Here is a 13,696-nt window from a genome sequence, read left to right as displayed (position 1 = left end):
GCCCCTTTTCAGAGACTCCAGAAAGTACTACGTTGCCACTCGGCAGCGGTTGCCACAAACAACGCCCTTGTGTAGTCCTTCAAACCTACTTGCGTTATTAGCAATAAAGATGTTCATGTACTGGACAACACGCGTAAGGTAGGAAGTAGCACAACAGTAGCACAGTGTCCATGCGCATGCGCAGTACAACACATTTGTGGCACGCCAGTGCGATAGATGAAGCAAGGTTCGAGGGTCCGGTCATACTCTCCATATCGGAGAGCGCGTCGTACGTTTCGTAAGTATGTGGTAGCCCCTCAGATGCGATACGCAACCATCCGCCCGGTATGCACATACACATGTTGACACCCCCATGCGTTATACACCCCGTTGTCGAGGACTGGTCTTGCTCGCAGCGAGATCCTTCACCCCGAAGAATATGGTGATGCCGAAGGATAGGGCTGTTATGCACGCGCATGCTCGACTCGCGTCGTACGCGGTACACCACGTCTTTCCGTCGTCGCCAGCTGTACATGAACCACCAATGGCGGAAAAGATGAAGACGGCGAAGTAGACGACCTGCGGGCAAATTGAGTATTCACCAATAACGCTCAACACGAAAGAGACCCACAAGCATCGCGCCATCGACCCATATGAGTTTATGAGTGTAAGACCTTGCTCGTTCCCAGTGTTTCTCGGCTGCGAGCGAGGCCATAACCGACCGTCGGGGTTTCCGCTTCTTCTTGCTAGGCGGTGCCGCACCTGCGATAAAGGGTAGTTCTAATCAGCCAGCCGCCCGGGCACGCATCAGCTCGCTGAATCACGCACCCCATTCCTCATCCTTCCGAAAGCCCGCCGAGCTGCTATCGCCGTCCCAGCCACCCGGCGGCCCGCCGCCTCTCCGTTCTCGGCGCGGCTCCTCCTCTTCGGACTCCTCTTCCTCGTCCCTTCCGCGGCCGAACATTGCGGGGTCGACGATTAGGTTGACTTGCACGTCGCCGGATGGTGGTCCTGAAGAGCGCTATTTAGCGCGCGCTATGCGATAGCGTACATGCGACGTGGCTTACCTCGTCCTTTCTTCCTCTTCATCCCCTTGTCCTTCTTCTTCCCGCCCGGCTGCATGACGGGCAGCACCATCATGCCCGTATTCGCCAGCCCACCCACACTCGCGCCCCTCGCCTTCGCAAACTTGCGCCGCCGCATACACGGGTGGATGAAGTAGACGGCAAGGATCAACACAAACCTATTCTGCGTTAGCCTCACTATAACCTGCCTAAGCCACACCCTCCACGCACCCAATTGCACCCCACACATACAGCACATAGCTCGCCGTGCTGCCCTTCAGCGAAGGATCTTTCTTCGGATGCACAAACAATGCGGCCCAAATCGCCGGAATCGCGGCACCGATGGCGAACAGCACCTGCAGAATGCGCACGGCAAGCCGCTTGCGAGGACCCTGCGTGACGAGGTCGCCCTGGCGATCTGCGGTGCCTACGATGAGAGCACCAGTGCTAGGGTCGCGGTACTCGCCGGCGTCGTCGGGGTCAGGGCGGAAGGTTGGAGAGGGTTCTGAAGGACGAGGGGGTGAGAAAGGTGGGTACGAATGGTAGCAAGAGGCTTACTGGAAGAGAAGCGCTCTTCGAGCATACGAACGCGCTCTTCCTTGACTTCGTCGGTGATGGTTGCGCGGTCGGCGTCTATGCGAGCTATCAGCCGCTGTGAGGAAGCAGCGAAAACAGCAGGCCTACCATCGTCAGGGCCCCAGGGCAACACAGGCTCGCCACCGTACGACCTTGCGCCAATATACGGCTCATGCCCGTACGATGGTGGGCCGTATGACGGTGTAGAGAAAGGGTCGTCATACCCATACGACCCTGGAGAGTCTGCGGGAATGTGAGAACTCCATAGAGAACAAAGCATAGGCACGCGCGTACCCAGATTCCCATACGGTCCCTCTCCCTTAAACTTGCGCTGTTTGCCACCGTGCTTGATAGTAGCAGCCGGATCGAATGGGTTACTGACGGTATTCCTCGACGTTTGGGATCCGGCGAGCGAGGGACGAGACGCGAAAGGATCGTTGTAGTCATACGTGCCGCGCCTCGAGGAAGGATGTGACGCATGCGAGCGATTGGAGCGGTAGGGTGAAGGGGGAGCGTAGTCGCTTTCTGGGTAGTAATGTGTGGTGTGTGCGGGTTCGGGAGGACGGGAGAAGGGCCTTCTTCCAACATTCGTGATGTCGAGCTCGGCGGAAGAAGGTCTGTAGGATTCGCGGTTGTAAGGATTGGTAGAGGTGAAGGGATCGGCATAGTGCTGGCGAGGGGCGGCGCCTGGGGGAACAGAGGAATTGCTTGCAGCAGCAAAAGATGACATGCCACCGTAGCTATCCGCACTCGAGTGGCTAGCCACCGTCATCGCAGGCGGGGAGAGCGGAGGGGAAAAGGGAGCAGGTGCGTGTCGGGGCACGGGTGACACCACGTTCGTGAAGTCATTGCCAGTAGGATAGTCAATGCCATTTGTGTATCCCCTCCCACTAGCATAGTCGTGAATATTGTCGTTAGAGTACTCGTTATCGTATCGCGGGTCGTAAGGTTCGTGAGATCGGCCGGTGTACTGCCTGTTGTCGTAAGGAGAGTTGTTGGTGATGGCGCGCTGGTAATCGGAGAAGTCCACTGCCTCGACAGAGGGATCTGAGCTGGGAGACCACGGTCGGCGCATGGGGAGGGAAGTGGGGGATCCGGGCGCGTAAAGATCGTCACCGACAACTCGGACGGTGAGGTTCACAAGCAGGCCAGATGGCGCAAAGGCTGGCACTCGGATCGCGGTCCGACGCACGTGTGCTGAATAGAGTGGACCCACAACCTGATGGGCGGCTCAACCTGTTGTAAGGACTGGTGAACTGATACGTTTCCTGATGGAATCAGGTCCCGAGTATATAGCTTGTGCTCACAGGTGAGGAGAGATGCTATTCATGACTACAGACCTGACAATCAGCGAAAATCGTGACCTGTGGGCCGAGCGTCGAAGCTATTACCCACCGGCCGGTTAGCTCAGTTGGTTAGAGCGTGGTGCTAATAACGCCAAGGTCGCGGGTTCGACCCCCGTACGGGCCATGTGGATACGACGCTGGTTCTCTTTTTGCGCCGGGGAAGCGCAAGTGAGTGCCAATCGTCTACAGATCATCAATACAGATCTACCACAAGGCAAATAGCAGTCAAATGGAGATGCACAAGCGGTAATGCTCAGCACTGGCGGACCTTGAGGTCAGAATTCAGGCCAAGACAGATCACAGTATACAAAGTGAGTTTCTTCCAGTCTGCTAACACATAATACACATCACACCCATCGTAAGAACACGTCTGCCAGCGCAAGACTTCATCGCTGTTGACAGTTACTGCCGCTCGCTAATGGCGGTCACTTCTATCCCGCTAAGACTACGCAGACACAGGGACGACATTCCTCCCCTCGAAGCGCACGTCGTAGCCGTACCCGCCGCCAGGCGCACCCGGGACGTTGCCCGGGCCCTCGTAGTGCAGCTTCGACAGGTCGTAGTTGCCTGGATAATTGGTCAGTTATGTAGTTCGCGATGCGGCGCGAGAACAAGCAAATGGTGCATGAAGAAAGGTGACGCATGTAGAAGGCGAGGGTTTTGCGAGGTAGACAAAAGGCTACGCAAGAAGGAAGATGAAGTAGTCCGGCACGCACCGATGAACTCCCAGCCGTTCTCGCGGACGTGGTAGAGGTTACATGTGTTGCCGGAGAATGCATCACGGTGACCAGCGGCGTAGATGCTGCGGCGGCCGAGCTCTTGCGCTTCAGCGTCGGTGAGGTCCCAGCGGTAGCCCTGGGTGAGGGTTAGATTGAAAGAGTTAGATTGGGAAGGGAGAACGATGGGAAAGCGTTCGAGAGAGGACACGCGCCTGATCCAAGACACCGTAGGCGAAGGTGCTACCAGAACCAACAGAAAAGAGGTCGCCTTTGAGGCGCGTGCCATCAGAGTCGACGTAGAAAATTTGAGGACCCTGCAAGCGATGATGAGAGGGTGAAGCTGACAATACTTGTTTTAGCTCACAGTCTTATCCCAGCCGCAAATCATCGTTCCCTAAGGTATCATCAACATCCACTCAGAGTGATTTATGTGGTCGTAAACTCACCATACTCAGACCCATCCCTTTGTAGCTGTAAACGAGGTTGCTCAGGTACTTGCTCGCTGCAGATACAGAGATGCGTTCGCGGTTGCGGAGCTCGTGCAGCCGGCAGTGCATGCCAAGGTAGGTTTCCCAGTACTGACAATCGGCGGCACCACCTGCCATAGTACCCAGCAAGTACGGGTTGATCTCGATGACCTTCTTCACCGTGCCGGATGCTGGTAGGATTGTCAAATTAGTTACTGAAAGGGATACAAGGGGAAAATGGGAAGGATGCGCACCAACGTAGCTCCCTGCAGTTGCTCGCGAGTCGACGGCGACGATGACGCCACCCTGGAAGCGGAATGCGAGGGTGGTGGTACCGTGCTGGATCTTGATACGGCAGTTGGGATCGGCATGGTCATCGGTGTGGAGGCGGAGGAAGGCAGAGGGCTATGGGTATTTCTTGAGTCAATGTACGCTCTTTTATGCAAGCGCGCTTCACGTACGTCCTGCACACCCGGTACAGCGAACTGAGGGAGCGCTCCTGGCACAAGGTTGCCAAAGCCGCCCATAGATCCCCACATCGCTGGCGCATCGTGTCAGTTATCGATCGCGATGAAGCCGCAGGCAAACGCACCAGGGCTCTCGCCATCCGCATCGTCCAGCTCCTTCTGCGCATTTCGGAGCTCCATCAGAGCGCCCGTGGTGGCGAAACGCGAGGCGAATGAGTTCATGGCCGTATTCCTCCCGGCTAAGTCAAGGGGTTGTAAAGGGATGGCACGTAGAGTGGCGAGAGAAAGACTTGCGCCTTCACAAGAACGCGCGTCGAGACGGATGGGGCTTACGCACGCGCGACGACGCGTCTCTGTCCAAATGCGGGCAAACAAAGTCGCGGACCGAACGCGGGAATTTGTGGCGAGGATCGCTTGATGCCGTCCGCGGGCCGACGCGCCCCCGCATTAGTCCTGGCAGGGACACTGCATCTTAATCCAGAACACATCACTACGACTCTCTTTCTTCCTCTTTAACTTCTTCCTCAACTTTCGGGACTCTGGATATTGACTGGGCAACAACTGAGACCGCGGGGGAAATGGCCAGTGAGGAGAGTGCTAGTACTTCTCGACCAGCGCCAGGGTCGAAGAAGAGACGACTGCAAGGTGCGTCCGAGTCTCTCTGCAGGAAGCGAGGGGACTTATCATACTTGCAGGCGCCTGCGATATATGCAGGAAAAGGTAGGCGTCGTATTGCTCAGCCAAGTGTTCCCCCCTCATCGAATTCCGTCGATCCTCATAGGAAAAGTACGTTATACGTACGCTCTCCCAATCCTCGTCACTGACCTTCCCCCGCAGTCAAATGTGAGCTCGATCCACTTATGAGGGAGGCCGTGGTCTCACTGGCATCTGCGCAGGCGACAGTGCCAAGATGCCGGGCAACAAGTGCACGCACTGTATATCCTTTGGGTCTGAATGCACGCATTTCCTGAGCAAGGTGCGCCCCCTTCACTCTGTAGTTGCGGTCTTGCTCAAAATTGCGTTCAGAGACGATCCGCTGCCGCGTAAGCATCGTTTGTATACCCACTCTGACTGTCGATCTTATCCTTCACTCTGAAGAGCGAAGGCGGCAGCAAGGGAGGGCACAGGGGAGGCCGAGTGCTCCAAGCTAACAAGCGGGGACGCCTATCGCCCATTCCAAGTACGCGCCGCGTTCCCGTTATGCCCGCACACATTCATCGGTTACTTAGGACGCCGACACCAACACCCTCGTGACAGCTATTCTCGACGACACCGACGTCTTCTTCACCACCACGCCCCCCGCTTCCCATAAGGAGATTATCATCCGGCTTGCGCAATTCATCCGCACCCTTCAGGACACCCCTCGATACTCTGAGGACATATCCGACGATGACAGCCTCTCCCTTCCGCCCCTCGAACCCAACACCGAACCGTCTCCAGCAGCCTCCGACGAAATCAGCAAAACCAACGTCGAAGTGACATCCCTGACCCATGGACTCAAGGACATGGTTCTTAATGCCGGCTTCGAGCGCGTATATGGGCCTGCAAGCACGGTCGCATTCATTAAGTGCGCGCTAGACGTTCGGGCAGCGTATGCGACCGAGGAAGACGGCGAGCCCGACATGCAGCGCCGGATGGAGTTTTGGAACGCCCGCCCTGTGAGTGGTGATTGGTACTCTACCGGTTGACCATGCGATCTGACATCGATTTATTCCCTTCTCCGAATTCCTTACCTCGCCCACCTACGTTTCGTACGGACCCGACTTCAATCTCCGCGCATGCCGGCCTTTCCAATGCCCTCCTTGCTTCATTTGTCCGCTCCTCAATGTCGCTCTCGGGAGGAAGTGGGAGCTAACGTTGACCGACGACCGCATGCCACTCACCTTCCCAGAACCATCCCTAATCCGGATGCTCGTCGACCTCTACTTCCGCACCTACAACACCTACATGTCCCTCCTCCACCGACCCACCATCGAGCGCGGCATCGCGAACGGCATGCACGAGCGACACTATGGCTTTGGTACGCTCGCATCTCCCGTTACAGGGCATTATCCCCACCGAACTCATCTCCCCTCCTAGGCTCACTTCTCCTGATGATCTGTGCCGTCGCCTCCCGCATGACGGACGATCCGCGCGTATACGCCGACAAGCGCCCAGGGGCTGAGAACAGCGCCGGGTGGCAGTGGTACAGCCAGATACGCTTCATCCGCCGCACGTACCCGGTAGGGCCGGATCTCTATGAATTGCAGGCTGCCGCGGTAGGTATCCGTTAACGAGCGCCGGCAAAGGTACTGAATGCATTCCTACAGTTAGGTGTTTTGTATGCCCATGGTGCGTTCGGGCTCGGGATAGGATCTGTTTTTGGACAAGGGCACAGTACTCACGGGATGCAGGGATCTCGAGTTGCGATGATACCTCGTACAGTGAGCCGCTTCCGTTCCGACGATATTGGCGAGTCCTGAATATCTTTTTTAGTTCACGCGGCTGCTATCCGTCTCGCGCAGGAGATTGGCGCCCACAAGCGCCGCTGCACCTCCGACCGAATACAGGACGAGCTCTACAAGCGGCTGTACTGGGTTCTCGTCGTCCAGGATATTCATGTCACCTCTGTTATGGGTCGTCCGCGCGCCACGGGGGACGAGGATATCAACCTTGAGCCGCTTCTGGAGGTCGACGACGAGTACTGGTCGACAGGCTTCACGCAGCCGCCGGGCAAGATTGCGGGGCCGGTGTACATGAACGCGTTCATCAGGGGCGTGCATATTTTGGGGGTGTTATGTCGGACGATTGTGAGTGGATTTGTATCCCTTTAGGTGGATGTCTTGCTGACACTAGATGATAGTATGCTTGTCGGAGACCGAAAATGCCACCCGGGATGAGTGTAGAAGCCTGGGAAGCGCGTGTCGTGAGCTGTATCGACACGGTGTTGAACAAATGGCTCTGTACCTTGCCTGCTCATCGTAAGCCTGCTTTCCACCACTCTCTCCCTCGTTCTAACCCAAGCACAGTCCGCTGGGACCCCACACAGCCCAACGAAATATACCGCAACCAAGCCGCCTCCCTCGTCGCCCTCCAATGCTACATCCAGATCCAGGCCCACCGCATCGGCATCTCCTCACCTGACTCCACCCGCTCTTTAGCTGCCTTGTCTACCTGCGCGCAGTTCGCGCGTAATTGTCTGCGTGTGTTGGACGTGCACTCGCGAGAGGGCTTCATCCCGTGGATCCATGTGCAGCAGGCGGTATTTTGCTCGACGGCGGCGCTGATGCTGTATATCTGGCGGACGAGGGAGAGGGGGAAGGAGTGCGAGGCGGATGTTAACGACGTGTACAAGGGGATTAGACTGCTGCAGCTCTATGGGAAGAGGTTCGCTGATTTGTCTTCTTTCACCATCGCATGATGCTAATCTTTCGTAGATGGCAGCCAGCCGGTCGTCACTTGTATGTTGTCTTCAACCAACTCACGGTAACGCTAACATCTACTGCAGGGACGTCATCTACAATCTCTTCCCGCGAAACGGCTTCCATTTCGACGACAGCGGCACCTTCGTGAGGGTCGAGAAGCGCAAGCAATCCGCCCCAGATGAAAGCGTCGCCTCGTCCTCCGTCTCCTCGTCTATCGCCACCCCTCTCAGCAACCCCGAAATGGCACAGGCGCACGTCATGATACCGGACGAGCGCATCACTCCTCCTGTTAACACCTTTGCGTACACGCCGCCCGACCCCAGTTTGCCGCACACGCAGGAGGAGCAGCACCGCCTAGACGAACTTTTCCAGCAACACCAGTGGCCGACGCTGCCGAACAAGCAGGACCTGTTGTATGTGGCGGATAACACTCATACGCAGGCGCAGCGACCTCTCTTCGACTTCGACTTGTACGATGGGTCGCCGGAGTGGGGCACGGTTGGGATGGCTGGTGGTAAGTCTGACCCATGTCAATCTGAAAGCCTTTGCTGAAGTTCATCTTCAGAAACCATCTTTGCATCGGGCGCCAGCGGACTGCCCTTCCAGACAGGGCATCGACCCGTTGTCGCTGAGCAGCAGCTACCATCGCACGCTCGTCCATACTCGGGCTATCAATACCCAGCAGCGAACATGGTGCACCCCGAAGCGATGCCTCCGACAGGACCCAGCATCGGTCACCAGTTCACCACGGAGACGCAGTGGTATCGCAGCACGTATATATGATCTTCTGGGACGGCGGGCTGGCTCCGACATCCAATCTCTTATATCTATCTATCGCCCTGTATAACTACCTACCGTTGTCCTTATGTCGCGACTGCTTGTTTACTGGAACGAATGAGGATGGCTTTCCGGACTGTATCGCTCGGGGACATCGTACAATTCCATCTATATTGCCCTGGGTATCACGGTTGGATCCGAAGTTACATGTCGATGATGAAGGATCAGATTAGAGGCAGGAAGCCATCGGGTGAAGACATTGTGTCCGACGCTCAGCTACCGAGCCAGAGCAGCCTCTTCAGTCCATACTCCATCTTGGCATACATCGTTGTCAACCTTTCTGCTTCGCTAACACTGCCAACCTATTAGCTCGCCGAAATCGTATTGAAAAGAAGGTCGCATACCTGACAATATCCTCCTTCTTGACGAAGTCCTCGCCCTCTGCGCCCACGCCACCACCTATATCCTTGCACGCAGCCTGCACCGCGTCCACAATCATGTCGACTGCCTCTTGACAGTCCCGAGCCCCGCTCAGCTCGTCCGCCGGCTCTGCATAGACAGACGACTTCCTGCTGTCGATAGTGCCGCCCACAACGGAGCCGCCACTGGCGTCGTGCCGCGTCCGCGTAGGGTCGATCTGAAGCGCCTTGAATGCAGCGAACGTGACCTCGCCTCCCGACTCCGCCTTTGACAGAACGTCCGACAGCGCCAGTGTCTTCCGTTTCCGGGGTAGAAGAGGATTGACAGTGTTGCTGATCGATTGGTTGAGATTGCTGAGCGATGCGGGTATAGAGAAACGACGACTGGGAGAGTTAGTCGAAGTGAGGGGATTATTCTTGGTAGGTGACTCGGTGGTAGGGCTGGACGAAAGGGGGCTGCTCGTGATGGGGCTGTCCGATTTCGACACCGGTAGGAAACTGCTTGCGTCCAGTGTATTCTTCACCGAGTAAGACGATACGCGGGTCGTCTGATTTGTACTGATCCAGCGTACGACGAAGCCGGCGTTCTGCTTGGGATCACGGCTGGCTTCCTCCAATGGCGAAAGAATGTACGCTCCTGTGCAGTCGTGTCAGCCTTTATTGTGTCCATCTCGCCAACATTCGAGATACCTTTGGTGATACCCGTAATGTCACCGAGTGGTACGCGGGTGTAGGCTTTGACCTTCTCCAGAGTATAGTCGTAACGCTAGCGGACGTAAGCCAGAAGTTCAGAAGTAGAACAACTTTTCTTACAATGATATACAGCGCTCGTGCCGTTAACAAAAGGACTTTCTCCTCGAACTTCGGTCCAATCTTGACGTTGAACCCTTCTGGTGATAATACAGTCCACGCCGACAGCAACCTTTCTCCTTCATCCAGAACCCGGGAGACCGAGGTTGCAATGGCTTCAGCGCGGATCTTCGACAACCGAATGAGCTCTCCTGGGTCGGTTGACTGCAACTTCAGCAGGAATTCAGAGAAGACGGTTAGGGTGCGATAGCCCAGCATGTAGTCGATGACCGCTTGCGAGAACCAGTCGCCAAACGTCGATGCATACATCCGTGCCAGAGAGTTGACTCCGTCGTTGAGCATGCCGCCGATGTCCCGCTTCCCCGTCCTTGTAAAGTCGCCTTTGAGAGCAGAGGTGCCTGCGCTGTAGAATGTGAGGTTACGAGCGCGGGGGAAGAGGCAAAGGAGCTCACTATGCCCTGCTGATTGCGTCGCCGTTGTTCGCCCACACTGCGAGAATACGTGAGAACAGCGATCAGTCGGGCTGAAAGTCCCCTTACTGTCATTAAAGACGACATCCATGTTGGATTGCCCGTCAGTCGCAGAGTTGGTCAACGCAACAGCACCCAGTTGCTTGTTGAGAATGAAGCGAGCGAACGCAGACTACAAGAAGTTGATAAGCTGCACTATGCTCCACGACTTCGAGCATACCTGCACGACGTTCGTCCTATCCAAGCAGTCGATACAATTTGTACGGAAGACGCCCTTCTGCGTGGACATCAAGCGGTCCCCGGACAGCCAAAGGTACCTAAGGACACGAGGGTTAAGGACAGTCAACGTCACGATGAGTATATACCTTACCCTTGCTGCTCAAAGGTCCTTTCTAGGGCACTGATGAGTTTGGAGATGTTCTCGTACCTTTTTGGAGAAGCATGATCAGGATACGAATAAGTTTGCAAGTGTGCACACTTACTTCATGCCTTTTGTCTCAGCGTGGAAGTCGTATTCGTGATAGCTGTATAGACACATGTGTGAGAACAAGCTGGACCACAATGCCGCAATACTCACAGGACATCCGGCAGTCCAACTTCCTTGACAAATTCCCTGTACTTGCCGGTTATCGCGCCTTCCTTGCCACTCTGCTCTGCGAGGTTGACAATGGTCTGTTAAGGCCTTGTCAAAGCCTGAAAAACAGATGTGCAACGCTACAACGCTTACATGCGGACCATATCGCGTCAAGGTCCTCTGGAAGTGCCGCTTCATCGCGTCGATATTCTGGGCGGGAGTGTGGTCGGCAGCGAGGACAGGTGGCGGCTTGAGGCCATATCCTGTCTGCGTCCAGAAGAGAGGGACTACAAGGAGGTCAGCCCAGCGTAATCTGGGGTAAAATAAATGCGTACTTGATCCTCGTATTTGCAAGTAAGAGAACACGTTCTGAGATCCCTCACGCTCGAAGCATGTCAGTCGACACACATGCATGGACAAGTCACTCTCACCTCCACGCGCATCACCGTCTCCGTCTCCACGAAATTCGCAACATGGGCATCGTCGTCAATCCCTCTTCTCTGATACCGCAACCCTGCGCGATCTCGGGACCGCCGAGAAATGATGATATAGTCGACAGACGCTTGGTCGCCGGTGATGGGGTCCTGCGATGTCTGGAAGGTGGATATCTGGTAGTATCCTTGCATGACCGGAAGGACGTAAGAGTGAAGCTGGACAGATATGTAAGCAGTAAGCAGGTGGGTCACAACGCGGGGTATATGCGCTTACCCCAGCATCAACGAAGGCCTTCGACAAGGATTCATTCCACCAGAATTGCCTATTGACGCGCCGCCACAGAGGGAGAGTAGGATGCGGCTCGTCCAGTACGTTCACCGTATGCGATCCTTGACGTTCCGAATCTGCGACCTCTCCCGAGTGAGAGGCGGTCAACTCGTCCATGAGTGCGTGCTGCTTCTGCGACTTTGCAATCAACTCTTGCTTGTGCTGAAGGCATCGGGTTATATCTTGAAGCGAGTCAACATCGAAAGACGGACGTACGCGCGCAGAAATTACCAAAGTTATACGCGAAATACATGTCCCCTTTGGTGAACTCGCGTATACACTCCTTCACGATCTTGTCGTCGAGCTGGGAATTCCTTTCTTCGACGTTCACCGGCTCCGCGGCGGGTGTCGCGGCGGCGAGTATCTCGTTGACTCCCTCAACATAGGCATTGCCCTCTTGCGCAGTGCTTTGCGTGTCTGCTGATGGCCCTGGAGCAGTAGTAGCTGCGGGTGCCCGCGTCGTCTTCCAGAAGGACAGGCGGGAAGCAAGCGTCTGGGCTACGCTGCTTTGGCTGCTGACATTGGACATCGAATCGCTTGACTGCATTGAGGAAGACGCGGAGATGTCTGAAGCCAACGAATCGACGGATTCGGCGCGCGAATGTCTGTACGGCCGAGGGACGTCCATAGAACTGTCGCTGCGAGGTGTCATGATCTTGACGTCGGCTTCGTCCGCGAACTGGACCTTGGCCTTGGGCGTCTCAGGAGACTCTTCGGAGTCGCTTGCTCCTGATTCACCGACCGTATCCATCGTGGACGACCGGACGAGAACAGAGGGGCGTGCGAGGTGCTTATTGCGAGATGCAATGGATATGATGGTGCGTCGCGCGCGTTCTTCATCCATAGGGATCGCAGTGACACCCTTGACGCCGTAGACTGCGCGACTACCATCGAGGACTAGGACTGAATTCAGCGCCTGCGCACGCTAGGCAGCAATCGTGCTCACAGTTCCCTATGTCCGCCTTCGACGTTATGACCAGCACATACGCGCCTATGACATGTCAGTTTCTGGGTATGGACGCATCGCTAATCACGCACCTGAGAACAGATCCAGCGAGCCCAGCAAGCCATAGACAACAGCCCCCTCGCTCCAGTCGATCTTGTTCTTCTCATCGACCTGCACTTCCTCGGCCTTCACCGGCGAACCCCACGAGACGCGGACGTATGATTGCAGATCATCATGTCCTTCACCGGGCAGATGTGATCGTACGAGCAAGCCCTCAGAACGCGCAAGTATACAAAGATAGTGATATGGGGCAGGATGGGGGACAGGAGGGATGACGAACTTCGCTTGGAGACCGGTTGTATGCGCAACGGTTGGAGTGAGTGGCGTCGCAGGCGTGCTCGTCGCTGTCGTCGCTGCAGCCGCCTTGGGTCCACGATTCGGAGCAAGGTTGTTGAAGAACTTCTTCATAGTGATAGGCCGGAAGACGTGCGCTATAGTCTCCTAGGGTATCATGGGCAATGACAAGCACGGACCCGGACGCAGGAAGGAAGCAAGGTGACCGATCCTGGAGTGATGATGCAGTCCGGCGATAGATCCGATTTAGGCATTCTGTTTGTTTCCAGTCTATCTAAAGTAACGTCTATAGCCCGAAGGCCTTCCATAAAATTACAGGGTAGAACCATGGTGCGCGACCTAGGGCATTATGTTACAGCATAAGTAGGTAGCATAGATAAAGGTCATCGCGAGGGCGAGTAGGGTAGAGGATAGCAAGACAAAACAACGACGACGAAAGCTACTACATTGCAGACGGGAGGTAAGTAAACGGAACTTAGATCGAGTCGAGCGCGCTGCAACGAACGCGTCTAGTAGGTCCGCAAGAGGAAGAGGATCAAAGGTTAGGGAACGTCGAAGTCTC

General features: G+C 55.8%; 4 protein-coding genes and 1 non-coding gene across 5 annotated transcripts; 2 read left to right on the top strand and 3 right to left on the bottom strand.

Moving 5' to 3' along the window:
- Positions 1-5: 5 nt before the first annotated feature.
- Positions 6-2,760, bottom strand: SCHCODRAFT_02605519 (uncharacterized protein). Its single transcript, XM_003036046.2, has 8 exons — positions 1,914-2,760; positions 1,728-1,862; positions 1,602-1,676; positions 1,275-1,548; positions 1,047-1,222; positions 808-990; positions 611-741; positions 6-558 (listed from the first exon to the last, which is right to left on the bottom strand). The coding sequence occupies exons 1-8, from the start codon at positions 2,692-2,694 to the stop codon at positions 358-360; spliced, it is 1,956 nt and encodes a 651-aa protein (XP_003036092.2). The 5' UTR covers positions 2,695-2,760; the 3' UTR covers positions 6-357.
- Positions 2,761-3,015: 255 nt separating this feature from the next.
- Positions 3,016-3,089, top strand: SCHCODRAFT_t20. Its single transcript has one exon. It is a non-coding gene; the product is annotated as a tRNA-Ile (tRNA).
- A 51-nt stretch (positions 3,090-3,140) lies between these two features.
- Positions 3,141-4,974, bottom strand: SCHCODRAFT_02605516 (N-terminal nucleophile aminohydrolase). Its single transcript, XM_003036047.2, has 8 exons — positions 4,744-4,974; positions 4,613-4,692; positions 4,406-4,556; positions 4,131-4,342; positions 4,049-4,078; positions 3,897-3,998; positions 3,682-3,820; positions 3,141-3,532 (listed from the first exon to the last, which is right to left on the bottom strand). The coding sequence occupies exons 1-8, from the start codon at positions 4,838-4,840 to the stop codon at positions 3,411-3,413; spliced, it is 933 nt and encodes a 310-aa protein (XP_003036093.1). The 5' UTR covers positions 4,841-4,974; the 3' UTR covers positions 3,141-3,410.
- Positions 4,975-5,086: 112 nt separating this feature from the next.
- On the top strand, positions 5,087-8,805 carry SCHCODRAFT_02674381 (uncharacterized protein; the record flags this gene model as incomplete). The annotated part of the gene is made up of 17 exons (XM_050346698.1): positions 5,087-5,263; positions 5,314-5,338; positions 5,400-5,461; positions 5,515-5,594; positions 5,645-5,661; positions 5,717-5,798; positions 5,848-6,276; positions 6,464-6,638; positions 6,698-6,876; positions 6,928-6,949; positions 7,012-7,041; positions 7,094-7,407; positions 7,461-7,578; positions 7,627-7,984; positions 8,035-8,058; positions 8,106-8,536; positions 8,588-8,805. Exons 4-17 carry the CDS (start codon positions 5,529-5,531, stop codon positions 8,803-8,805), a joined length of 2,463 nt encoding a protein of 820 aa, XP_050202777.1. The 5' UTR covers positions 5,087-5,263; positions 5,314-5,338; positions 5,400-5,461; positions 5,515-5,528.
- Positions 8,806-9,051: 246 nt separating this feature from the next.
- Positions 9,052-13,479, bottom strand: SCHCODRAFT_02014762 (uncharacterized protein). Its single transcript, XM_003036048.2, has 17 exons — positions 12,873-13,479; positions 12,781-12,825; positions 12,066-12,731; positions 11,781-12,016; positions 11,504-11,722; positions 11,408-11,456; positions 11,226-11,359; positions 11,076-11,170; positions 10,981-11,022; positions 10,869-10,925; positions 10,719-10,815; positions 10,568-10,670; positions 10,481-10,517; positions 10,032-10,431; positions 9,909-9,984; positions 9,204-9,855; positions 9,052-9,153 (listed from the first exon to the last, which is right to left on the bottom strand). Exons 1-17 carry the CDS (start codon positions 13,246-13,248, stop codon positions 9,072-9,074), a joined length of 3,366 nt encoding a protein of 1,121 aa, XP_003036094.1. The 5' UTR covers positions 13,249-13,479; the 3' UTR covers positions 9,052-9,071.
- Between the last annotated feature and the right edge of the window lie 217 nt (positions 13,480-13,696).

The sequence above is a fragment of the Schizophyllum commune genome, assembly GCF_000143185.2.
Source record: "Schizophyllum commune H4-8 unplaced genomic scaffold SCHCOscaffold_1, whole genome shotgun sequence".
Lineage (NCBI taxonomy): Eukaryota > Fungi > Basidiomycota > Agaricomycetes > Agaricales > Schizophyllaceae > Schizophyllum > Schizophyllum commune.
This window is presented reverse-complemented; position numbering and strand designations above follow the sequence as displayed.